The sequence below is a fragment of the Caretta caretta genome, chromosome 3, assembly GCF_965140235.1.
Source record: "Caretta caretta isolate rCarCar2 chromosome 3, rCarCar1.hap1, whole genome shotgun sequence".
NCBI lineage: Eukaryota > Metazoa > Chordata > Testudines > Cheloniidae > Caretta > Caretta caretta.
Window position 1 is genome coordinate 106,524,661 of NC_134208.1, and position 12,743 is coordinate 106,537,403.

The 12,743-nt window shown below is 41.8% G+C and overlaps 1 protein-coding gene across 1 annotated transcript; it reads left to right on the forward strand.

Moving 5' to 3' along the window:
• Positions 1–3,364: 3,364 nt before the first annotated feature.
• SMIM28 (small integral membrane protein 28) lies at positions 3,365–11,933 on the forward strand. The gene is made up of 2 exons (XM_048846288.2): positions 3,365–3,690; positions 10,575–11,933. Exons 1-2 carry the CDS (start codon positions 3,580–3,582, stop codon positions 10,941–10,943), a joined length of 480 nt encoding a protein of 159 aa, XP_048702245.1. The 5' UTR covers positions 3,365–3,579; the 3' UTR covers positions 10,944–11,933.
• The last annotated feature ends 810 nt before the right edge of the window (positions 11,934–12,743 follow it).

A 12,743-nucleotide genomic window follows, 5' to 3' on the forward strand; every position in this document is an offset into this window, starting at 1 on the left:
AAAACCAGAAGTGATCACTTGATAATATAGTCTGACCTGTACAGTACAGGCCACAGAACTTCCCTGAGTTAATTTTTGTCTAGATCATATCTTTTAGAAAACCTTGAATTGCAAGTTTCCAGGAGAGGATCCACCACAACTGTTGGTAAATTGTTCTCCTGGCTAATTACTCTCATTGTTAAAAATTTGCTCCTTATTCCTAGTCTGAATTGGTCTACCTTCAACTTCCAGACATTGCCATACCTTTGTCTGTTAGACTGAAGAGCTCTCTATTAACAAATTTCTGTTCCCCATGTAGGTAGAGGAGGAAGTTGCCTGATTCAAATGCAGATGGGACAAGAGCCAGACCTAAGGAAGGAGTAGATTGGGCCTGGAGGCCGCAGGGGAGGAGAGGGAAAATAGATTGGGAGTTATGGGAGGGACACTGGGAAAGGAGACTGGGATTGGGGACAAATTGGGCTGAGGAAATGAAGTAGAGGAAAGTTGGAATAAAACTGATGGAGGATCCAGGGTGAAGGGAAAGAACTGGTGCTGCCTCAGTAAAGAGACTGGTGTAAGGAGCAAGGAAAGGGAGAGACTAGGGCAAGGAATCAGGAAGGGATGGGGACAGGGGAGGATACAGATACTGGATGAGGAGCCTTGGACTGGCAGCCAATGGGAATTGGCAATATGGACCGGTGGGAGGGGAAACGAGACAGAGTGGATGAAGAGCTGTAAGGGGAAAACTGGGACTGGCTGGGAAAGGAGCCTGGAACTGGATACATGGAGGGAAGATGGGTATTGGGATGGGGAGTTTGGAGAGGTAAGAATAGGACTTCTAGGCAAGGAGAATGGGATTAGAAGCCTAAGGACTGGGAGTGGGTGTCAGTTCTGCAAATATCTGTAAGACCCACTGGCAAAATAGATGTCTCATCCCTACCTAATGTGCAGTTCCACACCGAGGAGAAACTACTAGTGCTGCATTCAGTTATTCCCTTAGTTCTGGTGACTGAAATCTGTGGTGGATCTAAGGGTTCCAACCCTGCTTATGACCTGTGTGTATTTCGATATGTCACGTCACAGGATGGAATTTTGGTTGTAAGCGAAGCACTCAAAAGTTAGCAAATGCCAAAATTAAGGTTGCTTGAGCAAGCCAATTCAGCCCTGTGGGTGCATGAATTTAGACACAGTCTTTAATTATAGGATTATATACTATTTTTTCCCCACACAAGCCCGGCCTGAGTCAGTGTACACAACAACAAGTGTTCACATAACAAGCAGCTATTCAATATTGTATTTTCTCTTCATTGTGTGGGCCCAGGGCTTATTTACTGCATACTATTCAAACCCTGCTCTTAATTCCTCAGACTTTTCTGCAGTGTTCATCACTACAGTGTCTGCATGCTGCACAAACTCAATGCCCCTTTGGGTTTTATCCCCATTTTACAGATGGGGAACTGAGGCACAAAGATGAAGATAAAAAAATCCATAATTTTGGGTGCCAAATTTGAGACACTTAGGACCTGATTTTTCAGAATAATTAGTATTATATAAAGAAAAGGAGTACTTGTGGCACCTTAGAGACTAACCAATTTATCTGAGCATAAGCTTTCGTGAGCTACAGCTCACTTCATCGGATGCATACCAATGCATCCGCATTGCATCTTTATATAATACTAATTATTCTGAAAAATCAGGTCCTAAGTGTCTCAAAGCTTCTGCTCAAATAAATTGGTTAATTGAAAAAGTACTCCTTTTCTTTTTGCAAATACAGACTAACACGGCTGTTACTCTGAAACCTAGTATTATACAGCACTTCATGTGTTCAAAGCACAGTTCCCATTGACTTTGGTTGCAGCTATGAGTGCTGAGCATTTCTGTAAATTAGACCCAAGGTCTCAAGTAAGACATCTGCAAAATAAAGAACAATCAGTGACCACTAGTGAAGAATTTGGTTGCAGTGACTTGCCCAGCATCACATATGAACTCTGTGGCAGAGTCTAGGATAGAATCCAATTCCCCAGGGTGGCATTCTAGTGCCTTAATCATGAGGCCATCTTTTCTCTTCCTTCACCCCCCTGACTCATTCACTACACACTTTCCAACTTCTGCAACAAATGACAAAGGGCCCTGCAAACAGTTTACCTCATTACACAACCCTCATTCGTCACCAGAGTAGGGCCATTCTGTGCAATGAATGAGACAGGTGTCCTGTAATGAAAGACTATTGTAACGCATAGGCATGAGGGGACTAATTTAAGGTTGCACAAGCAACCATAATTCTGGCAGTTCCTAAATTTTCAGTGTTCGACTTTGCAACCTTCATAATGTTCTTTTATGACTTTTTTGTGATTTTATATTATACATATATATATATATACACACACACACACACACACACACACACGTCCGTCCCTTAAACTGTGTGCATGGAATACCTTATTGTATGAGCCTGATTTTCAGCTGGGCTGAGTACCCACAGCTCCCGTTGCCTTTTACTGGAGAATCAGGCTCAAAGCCTGTTTAGAGTGTTAAATTAGAGAAGAAAAATGTAAGGCTGTATCAGATAAGGGAATAAAAGCCAGAAATCCTGCCACCCAGACCTGTGTTCCCATCTCTAGGCTATGTTCCTTCTTGCCTGCACAACCAAACCTGTCTGGATACTGAAAGTACGTGCAACTGCAGGAGCAATTACTAACAGTCTCTCCTTCTACTCAGAATGAAAAAATAACCTGTCCACTTTTCCAAAAAATAGTCCTCCCTCCACCTATCTCTAGCTAAATACCACCTCAATGAGATGTGAATACACATTGTTGGGATTTAAAAAAAAAAAAAAAACTAAACTGATTTCAGTCTAATGATGCTTATCCTAAAAAGGAGTAAACAAGGGAAGAATTAGCAGTTATCAGATTTGTTATAATTATTAAAAGTAATCATACATTCTCAGTGACCAAAGCCTTTGCTGACAGAGATTGCTCACCGGATTTATCATTAACATCTACATTCTAATGCTCCTAAATAATTCAGCAGAGCATTCAGCCTTATGTCCTTGCCTCTCTACCCAGAAACCGCTCACTGTTTACTGTGTGTTCCAGCAAAAGTAAAGAGAAAATTTGGCTTGATTCCCCCTCTCCCCCTTTCTTACAAGGTGCACTGAACTTTCTCTCTGGCATAGGAACTCTTTAAAACACCCCAAAAAGATATTTATTAGATATCTAAATTTAGAAAATTATTTATCCACAAAGAGTCAGGACCATGTGGTAACAGATTCACATGCAAATTCCACTTTAATAATCCTAGTGCAGGGAACTCTCCAATCAGAATGCTACCCCGTCCCTGATACCTGATGCCAGCTTTTCTGGTAATGTAGGCCAACGAAGCAAATCCAGAGAGATTGAGTTGGAACTGAGAGTAGCATCTGAGATCTATTTGGTTGGTTTTTCACTCTTTCCCCTCCTCACCACTGTCAACAGGGAAGAATTTATAAAGGATCATTAGCTGAGAGCCTCCCATCTGGGTCTGGACTAAGAGGTGAGGGCACTGGTTAAAGCTGTGAAGCAAGGTGGAAGGACTAAAACAGAGTTTCAGGTTAATGAAAGCATGAGGTGGCTCTTAGGTAGCAGCTGGAGGAAATTTGGACATGCTGACAGGGGAAACTACGACTGGTTAACTAGTGAACCAGGTGTGCCACTTCTGGAAACACAGTTGCAGGTCAGTACCATGGCTTCTCTTTTGGCAATGTTCTTTGGCTTTTTTTGTCAAATGCCTTGGTGTATGTGACAGTGGTAATGACTGGATGTTGGGACAGTAGAATTTATACCAATGGAAACAGAGATAGCATTTAATTACAGAAAGTTGATGAATTTCCTCATTGCATTTAGCTTGCTTTTCTCCTACAAAAACACAAATATATTTAAGCTTTAAAACTTAAGGAAAAACTTGCAGTTATAGGCAGCAAAAGAAGTTTCATTTTCCAAATGAATTAAAAAATGAGTATGCTGCATTCTACATTTTATACTTCCTTTCTTTTGTTTTTAAATATATACACACGCACTCTTTGGCTCTGATCCCTAGAAGCCCTTCTACAGCTGTTAGAGTGAGTAGTACTCAGCAATGAACTCTTGTTCTCTAAGCTTTACAATGATTACTTCTTAGTGGAGGGGAAATATGTAGGGATGTGGGGGAAGGGAAACGTCTGTCAGAGATGAAAACACAGCCTGCTTTTCCATTGTTGCCTGGGATGTACTGAAACCAGTCTCCGCTTTAAAGGTGCAAGGTTAACCCTGATGTAAATCCACCAACTTGAGCAGAGTTACACCAGGAATGAGATTGAAAGCTGCAGCAAACAAGACATCAAGCACACTGGAACAAAACAAAATAAGGAAAGTGGGGTTTTTTATGTCCTGAGATGGTAACTAATTCCAGATTAAGTTAAACAGAACTAGCCCATTACTGGCACTACCAGAACAATAATAGATGGCAAAGCCTTCATCCTGTTAAACGAACATCCTTTTGTCAACAAAAGTGATCCGTGATGAAAAATAAAATATAAATTCTTTGCAAACAAACAAACTCACTCCTGTTGTGCTTCCATGCTAACAGGCATATGAATAACTTTGAAAATTGAGATTAACGTTACTCTGTAACAAAATAATGATTATATAGACAGATAATTACTATTAAAATAGGATTTTATACATTACATATTTATATAGATAAACATCAAATGAATATTTTCTGTGTCAATCAATTTAACATTCAATAATGCTGTGAAAACTGTTTTTAAAAAAAATAAAAGAAACCTATTAAAAAATGAAGGTGACATTTTTCAAGGGTGCCTAAGTGAGTTAGGAGCACAAATCCAAATGACTTCTGATTGGAAGTTTTGGAAATCCTGCCTTCTTGTTTATCGCCTGCGCCTCCTTAAAAAAGCATGAATATATTCAATTCATCATTCAGTCCGTCTCCTGTTTCATATATATTTAGATTTAAAATAATTCAGATATACTATCCAAGGCTCTGGGTGTCCTAATAAATCATTAGCAATATAGCAGCATTTAAAATAATAATTTTAGTAGGAACTCAGCAGCCAGGCATCTCCTTTCCACCCCTACATCATTCTAGGGGGCACACCTTCTCATAACTTCCCTTATTAAGTCATCATCTACAATGAGTCTGTCTGTGGATAGTGACAAGTTTTATTTTATCTAAATAGAGTTGACAATTGAGTTCCTCCTTATGGAAATGGCATACAAACTCATCTGTTCTCTATGTTTCATTCCTTTACCAACTAAGATGGGTGAAAAGCCCATCCAAACTGACAAAGGTCATGTAACTGGCAAGCTGGCAGTAGTGCATACCCAGCATGTTAAAACAAGTACAGGCTGACTTGTAATGAAAGGCTTTACTCCTTATGTTCCTTTCCAGTGCTCAGTTGTTTGAAACTTAACCCTTTCTTTCCGTTCCTCGTGGGATGTAAATTAAGGGAGAGAGGATACATTTCACAGGAAGTTATTTAAAATGCCCAAGTAATTTCATTTATGTTTGAAGCTCTATAAACCAGTGTATGCCAATGGAAACTTAATTTTTAGTCTCTAAGGTGCCACAAGTACCCCTTTCCTTTTTGTGAATACAGACTAACACGGCTGCTACTCTGAAACCAATTTTTGAAGTGTCTCTCACAATTTTCTTAGTTTCTCCTTCCCCCTTCCTTTATTACAAAGGCCATTTCTCATGAATAGAAGAGAAGCTCATCTGCTCCTGTTGCTTCTCTCTCACTCAAAGTCATAATCCTTTGTTTAGGATATCATAATATCCACAACAACTAACTATGTCATCACACACAGAGGCTGTTGGCATCAGCGGAAGAATTTACCAAGGGTCATGGCGGATCTTTCCTCACTGGCAATTCTAAAAAAATCAAGATCGGCTGTTTTCCTAAGAGATATGCTCTAGTTTGGGAAGTCGCGTGTGTTATACAGGAGGTCAGGCTAGATGACCACAGTGTTCAGGCCTTAGACTCTATGAAATAAATAAAGGACAAGCAGCAGGAGCAAATGAGTCCAGAGAATGCCAACATTTAAATTTTAAGGAGTTTCTCAGTGCATGTTCTTTGCTTTTTCATCTAGACACTGCAACTTAGTGTTATTTGTTTTTAGACAGTTTCACTTTCTGGTACCCATGCACTTGTACATTTCTGCTATTTCGCTTCTCAGCACTTTGGAGGAAAATAGATTTTTTAAAAGGTGATTTTTTTTTAAATTGCATGAAAATATTTCTGTTCAAAACTTTTTCAAATAGATCTACATGAAATACTTTGCTTCTTAAAGGGACAGACAAGTCTTTATATCATGCAGCTTTCTTTAGTCATAATAAAAATAATAATGAAATAATTTAAGAAAAGGGGATATAGAAAGTCTATAACAGATAAATCAAATAGTCTCCAAATACTCTTTTCCAGGAGATAGGTTTTTAGTATTCAGATATGCCTATAAGAAATTTACTAGCTCTAAATGATTCTTGGATCAATCTCTCTAGTGTTTACAAAGATAATGTAAAGTGTTTGGCAAGAGGCATATCAAAATAATCTCTCCTCTTCTGTATCCCAGACAAAGAGGTCAAATGTGAATTATGACTCAAGTGAGGACTGCAGCCCTGGCCTTAATAATGCACTTTTGATTAAAAATATCCAAATAATGCATTAGTTACCTAGAACCTGATTCTTCACAACATACTTCCCTTGGGGAGTCTTTTTTATCTGTGCAAAGCAAATGCAGAGATGTGAAACGTTACTGAATAGGCATGGTAGTGATTTACACCAGCTTTTCACTGGTGTAAGTAATTACACAAAGGGCTAGACAGTTGATAATCTGGTCCTTAACCTCTCGATCAGTTTTGAAAGAGGAATCCATTGCCCCTCCCCCTCAAATTCAAAGAGACAAAACCAGACTGATCATTTTGAATACCAGCTAGTTCATATTTTAGTATCTATATTCAACACACAAAACTACACCAAAATAATATTATGCGCTCAAAGTCAAGCCCCCGAAAGTTGGGAAGTGTCAGAGGTAAAGTTGCCTGTAAAACCTTAATTTAGTCCCCTTATGTGTGCACACATTATGATAGTCTTGTCATGACATGATCATGTGCTCTTTTTCCAGAGGTGCCCTGCCTCATCCAGAGGACAGGCTGGACAGTGCTCATTTAATGAGCAGCATTCAATACACTGTTTTCTCATTATTTGGTGCGGCCCCAGGCCCTATTTACTATAAACTATTCAATCTTCAGAGCAAGGTTTGAATTATTAATTCCTCATAGGCTATTGTATGGTGTTCATCACTACAGTATCTGAGTGTTTTACAGATATGAAAGAATTTATTTTCATACACCCCAGGGAGATGAGGGGGTATTACTACAACTGGGAAACTGAGACTGAGAGATTAGGATCAAAATGTCCCCTAATTTGGGCTCTCCAAACCCCAAGTCCTCATGTCAGGCACTCAGAAAATGAGGACACAATTAGCAACCACCTGGAAAAAAAGTTTGGTTTAAGTCAGGGATTCTCAATCTCTCTCTCTTTGAGGCCCCCACAACATGCTATAAAAACTCCAAGGCCCACCTGTGCCACAGCTATTTTTCTGCATATAAAAGCCAGGCCCCGCGTTAGGGGGTAGCAATCAGGGCAATTGCCCAGTGCCCCACACCACACGGGGCCCTGCAAAGCTGAGGTAGTCAGGATTCAACTTCAGCCCCCCTTTTTTGGGGGGGGGGGGAGAAGAGACTTGGGCCCCAGGGTTGCCAACTTTCTAATCAAACAAAACGGGACACCCCTGCCCCACCCCGCCCCTTCCTCAAGGCCCCACTCACTCTATCTCCTCACCCCACATCACCTGCTGTCTCCCACCATCACTCACTTTCACTGGGCTGGGGTTGGGGTGCAGAAGGGGTGAGAGTTCTGGCTGGAGGGGTTGGGCTCTAGAGTGGGGCAAGGGAGGAGGGGTTTGGGGTGCAGGAGAAGGCTCTGGAATGGCACAGGGGTGTTGGGGGAGGTATGGGCTCTGGGCTGGGGGTGCAGGAGAAGCCTCTGGGCTGGGGGAGGGGGTTGAGGTTCAGGGGGGATGAGGACTCCAGATAGGGGCACAAGTTCTGGGGTGGAGCCGAGGGGTTTGGGTGCAGGAGGGGGCTCTGGGCTGGGGCAGGGGGTCAGGGTGCAGGGCAGTGTTCCCTCTAATTTTTTTTACTTCCATGCGCGGAATGAATTTTGTTATATATTTTGTTTGACATATCACCTTCACATTGGTGCACATAACAAAATTCATGTGGTGGGGGTGGGGCTGAGGGGTTTGGGGTGTAGGAGGGGGCACAGGGCTGGGAAAGAGGGTTGGGGTGGGGCTGGAAATGAGGGGTTTGGGATACAGGCTGCCCTGGGGCTGGGGTGGGGAGAGAGAGAGGATTCCCCCCAGCCCTCTCTCACCACAGCAGCTTGGGGCTGGGTGAGAGGTGCCTCTCCATGACAGCTCTGGCGGGCCTGGGCCGGGGAGGGGCACCTCTCCCCACTTGCCTGCGTGGCCCTTGAGAGCCAGCTGCCCAGCTTACAGGGAATGTAGGTACAGGGTCCTGGTGGTACTTACCATGGCTCCCAGGAAGCAGATGCCGCCCCCACAGCTCCCATTGGTCACAGTTTCTGGCCAATGGGAACTGTGGAGCTGGCACTAGGGGCAGGGGCAGCGTGCGGAGCCTCCCTGGCTGCCCATGTGCCTAGGGGCCGCAAGGACCTGGCAGCCACTTCTTGAAGCTGCGCGGAGCTAGCCTTAGCCCCGGTACCCTGCTGCACCACCACTGGACTTTTAACAGCCCATTTGGCGGCGCCGACCGGAAGGTTCAGGGTCCCTTTTCAACCAGGCGTTCCGGTTGAAAACCGGATGCCTGGCAACCCTAGCTTCAGGCCCTTGTAGTAGGGCTTCAGCTTTCTGCCCTGGGCCCCAGCAAGTCTAATGCCGGCCCTGCTCGGCAGCCCCCCTGAAATCTGCTTGTGGCCCCTGCTGGATGCCTGGTTGACAACCACTGTTCTACATGCTCCATTTTGCTAGAGGGAGCCGAAATTTAATTTTACTTTCTTCTGACTTGTTACTTCTTCATGATCGCATATTTATAACCGAATAGTATAGGTGGAAGGGTCATGGTACACAGACAATTGAACATGAGGTCCCAGTGCAATGCTGTGGCTAAAAAGGCAAACACAATTTTTGGATATATAAGCAGGGGAATGCCAAGTAGGAGTAGGGAGGTGATTTTCTCTCTCAGTTATGGTCTCTCTAGTGCCATATACAAACACGGTGTCCAGTTCTGGTGTCCACACTTCAAAAATGACATTGAAATATTGGAATGGATTCAGAAAAGCTATACCAATGATCTGAGGTCTGGAAAAATCTGTTTTATAATGAGTATCTTAAGGAGCTCAATCTATTTAGTTTATCAAAGAGATGGTTAAGAGGTGACCTGATCACATTCTATAAGTACTCACCTAAGGAAGAGATGTCTGATAGCAGATAGTCCTTTAATCTAGCAGAAGAAGGCACTACAAAAGCCAATGGTTGGAAGCTGAAGCCAGACAAATTCAGACTAGAAAAAAGGCACAGATTTTAGCAATGAGGATAACTAACCATTAGAATAATTTACCTATGGATGTGGTGAATTCTCCATCACTTGAAGCCTTAAAATGATGATTGAATGTCTTTCTAAGAAATGTGTCGGCTTGGCAGAATTCGATTTTTTTTTAAATATTTCAACCAACAGTTTGTTTTTAACCATTTCCCCCCCCAATTTTTAATCAATTTAAATTTTTGTGGCAGAGTAAAATTACTGGTTTTAAGCATTTTATTTTTCTCCATTTAAATACTTAAATTTTTACACAGTTGTTGGAAATTATGTGAGGGTCAGGTAATAGACAAGTGACAATTATTTTGTGACTGTAGATTCTGAGATTCAAAAAGTTAAAGCTTTAACACCGTTAACACACAAATTGTCGACATCATGTCAATATACACAAAGTAAATATCCTTATATCAAACTCTAAAGTTCTCAAGCAGCATTTTTCTTACATTGCCAGTCTGTAAGTTTTGGTCATCAGTGGAAAATGTTTTTTCATCAGTTTCTGTGTGTATGGTGAACTTGGCATTTACCCACATTCACCAATAATAATATAATCCTGCCAGGCCTAAAGATATGTTATTGCTCAAACAGAAGTTATGGGCTTCATGCAGTGGCTGTCTGACCTTTTTCCTTCGGTGGACCACTTCAGAGAGATCTTCCTCTAAACCCTTCCTCCCCCACCCCCAATACATCAATTCTGCCAGACCTTGGTTCTCAAAGGGTTTCATTTTGTGGATTACCAGGGTGGGCTCTGCAGACCACTGATCTACATACTACAGTTTGAGAACAGCTACTATGGAAGATAGGAGATCACCAAATAAATAGAAGCAGAAGCATTTGGTGAATGAAGGAGCGGGGATGTATGTATCCAACAGTTAAAGTAAAAAGGGAGCCAAAAGAGAGATTTCAAACTGAAGAAGTTTCCTTGTTTGTTTTCATTACAGAGCAGACATCAGATCAGCTCCACCAAAGAGGACATAGAACCATTTCTATGCATCATCCTGCCTGCCACCATGCTGCTCTTCCTGGCATTCCTGCTGCTCTTCCTATATCGCCGCTGCCAGCGACCTAGCCCCCAGGGGCAGATCTTCAGTATTGATCTCCCAGAGCACCTACCTGAGCGTGATGTGTCTGATTTCCTTTCGGTGCTGCCCTGGAACAGTGAGCAGAACTTCCACTACTCCACTCTGCTCCCTGAAGCCACCTTCCTCACTGTAAGCTTGCCTCCATCCTATGAGGAGGCCACTATGAAACCTCCTATGGGAGAGGCTCACACTGAGTTTTCTCAGGATCCAGTGCCTCCTTATGAATAGAGTACACACTGGTCAACCAACAGCAAATAAACTTCCTAAGGAAACACCTTTGGCTGAAGCTTGCAACCCGTCAAGGCATAAACATGAGACCACTAGTCATTAACATTAGTGACAAAATTTTCAAACAAGGAAACAACAAAATTAATGGAGGAAGGAGCTTGGGTTGATGTGGGATTACTTTAACACATTTAATGATGCAGCATTTCTAACCTCAATTCACAGCAACAAATACCAGGTTGGTGTGGGATGAGAGGAATTGTGGGGATAAAATGAATGATGTACCTCCTAAATTAACCTAAGTGAGTGTCCTTCAATTTAGAGAGATGAATCTAGGATGTAGGCTATCAGCTATGAAGGGAGGCAAACTGTACTGGATATATGCCAATTACCAAAAGGGCTTTTATCACAGAAATCTCTTCCTTTGTTTGTTTGTTTGTTTTTTAATTGAGTTCTTGGTAATTGCAGTAACTTAATTTGAAGCATCTCTATTAACAAACTCACTGTAATGTAATGACACAGATCTCAGGAAAAGTGAACAAGAAACGAGGCCTAAAAAGTATTGTTGGTGAATACCACCAGTAGGCTCAGAGTCAGGACTATAATCAGTATATCAAGATTTTGCAGTCTGCCTTTCAGTGCAGCAATGAGACTCAGTGTGACAAGCAGAAAGGAGCAGAGGTGATTCAAACATTTTGGGTTAAGTAGAAACAGACATCGTGGCAACTGGTGGCACAGCTGGCTATTCATGCAGCTGATAAGCAGATGTGCAGTCCCATAAGTTGTGGGAGGCTGATGGTTTTATTTTGTTTTGTTATTTAAAAGTTTAAAAAGAAATCAAACCCTGTAACCTGTCAGTGCTGGACATGACGTGCAATGTATAAAGATTTAGAAAAAAAATAAATTAAACTGTGAGAAAACTATTCTGTGTTTCAAACAAATGTAAATTTAGGTGTTTAGATACAGAAATAGGATTAAAGGAACTGGAGGAAATATGCGGGTAGTGGAGTTTACTCAGCAACTGTCTAACAACGCTTACAAAAAAATGCAATTTATGTTACTCCGTAACATGTAATTCCACACTGTGGAGGAAAAGTAGTACCCATTTTTGATCAATTGTGCAGTTACAACAGTACTAAGCCACTTGTGTAGTCAGGGCTCAGGAATTATACAATGGCTTCATGAAAACATTCTATGAATTGAGTTATTATGTAGACACTCATACTGTAAGCAATAATGACATATAGGTTATTTCCCTTACAGAATGCAGCCCAAAAACATCACGCAAAAGTAATCTTACTGAAAACAAAATGTAAGACAGGAGAAATCACAATACAAGAGAGGTTTCAGAGTAGCAGCCGTGTTAGTCTGTATTCACAAAAAGAAAAAAGGAGGACTTGTGGCACCTTAGAGACTAAACACATTTATTTGAGCATAAGCTTTCGTGAGCTACAGCTCACTTCACCGGAGTAAGGTGTGCATACATCTCTAGCCTTAAAATGGCAAATTCATTTAGAGAGGTCGACTTTTAACTAAAATGACTGAAGTAGCAACATGTTTACATCCCTAAAGAACTCAGCCTCTCCACCAAGCTGTTTCTATCTTGTTACTTTACCTTGATAGCATCAGAGACCCAGTCTCTGGTCTCAGGTTTCACTTCCAGTTGGCCCAGTTATATTTGCCAGTGATTTTACACGATTAAGGGTGACTTGTCATGACAGTTATCTCCCAGAAGGGTATTTACACAGCTGTCCTCTCCAAAGAGATGAGGAGTGTCATTGTCAATCTCTTGCTCACTGATTA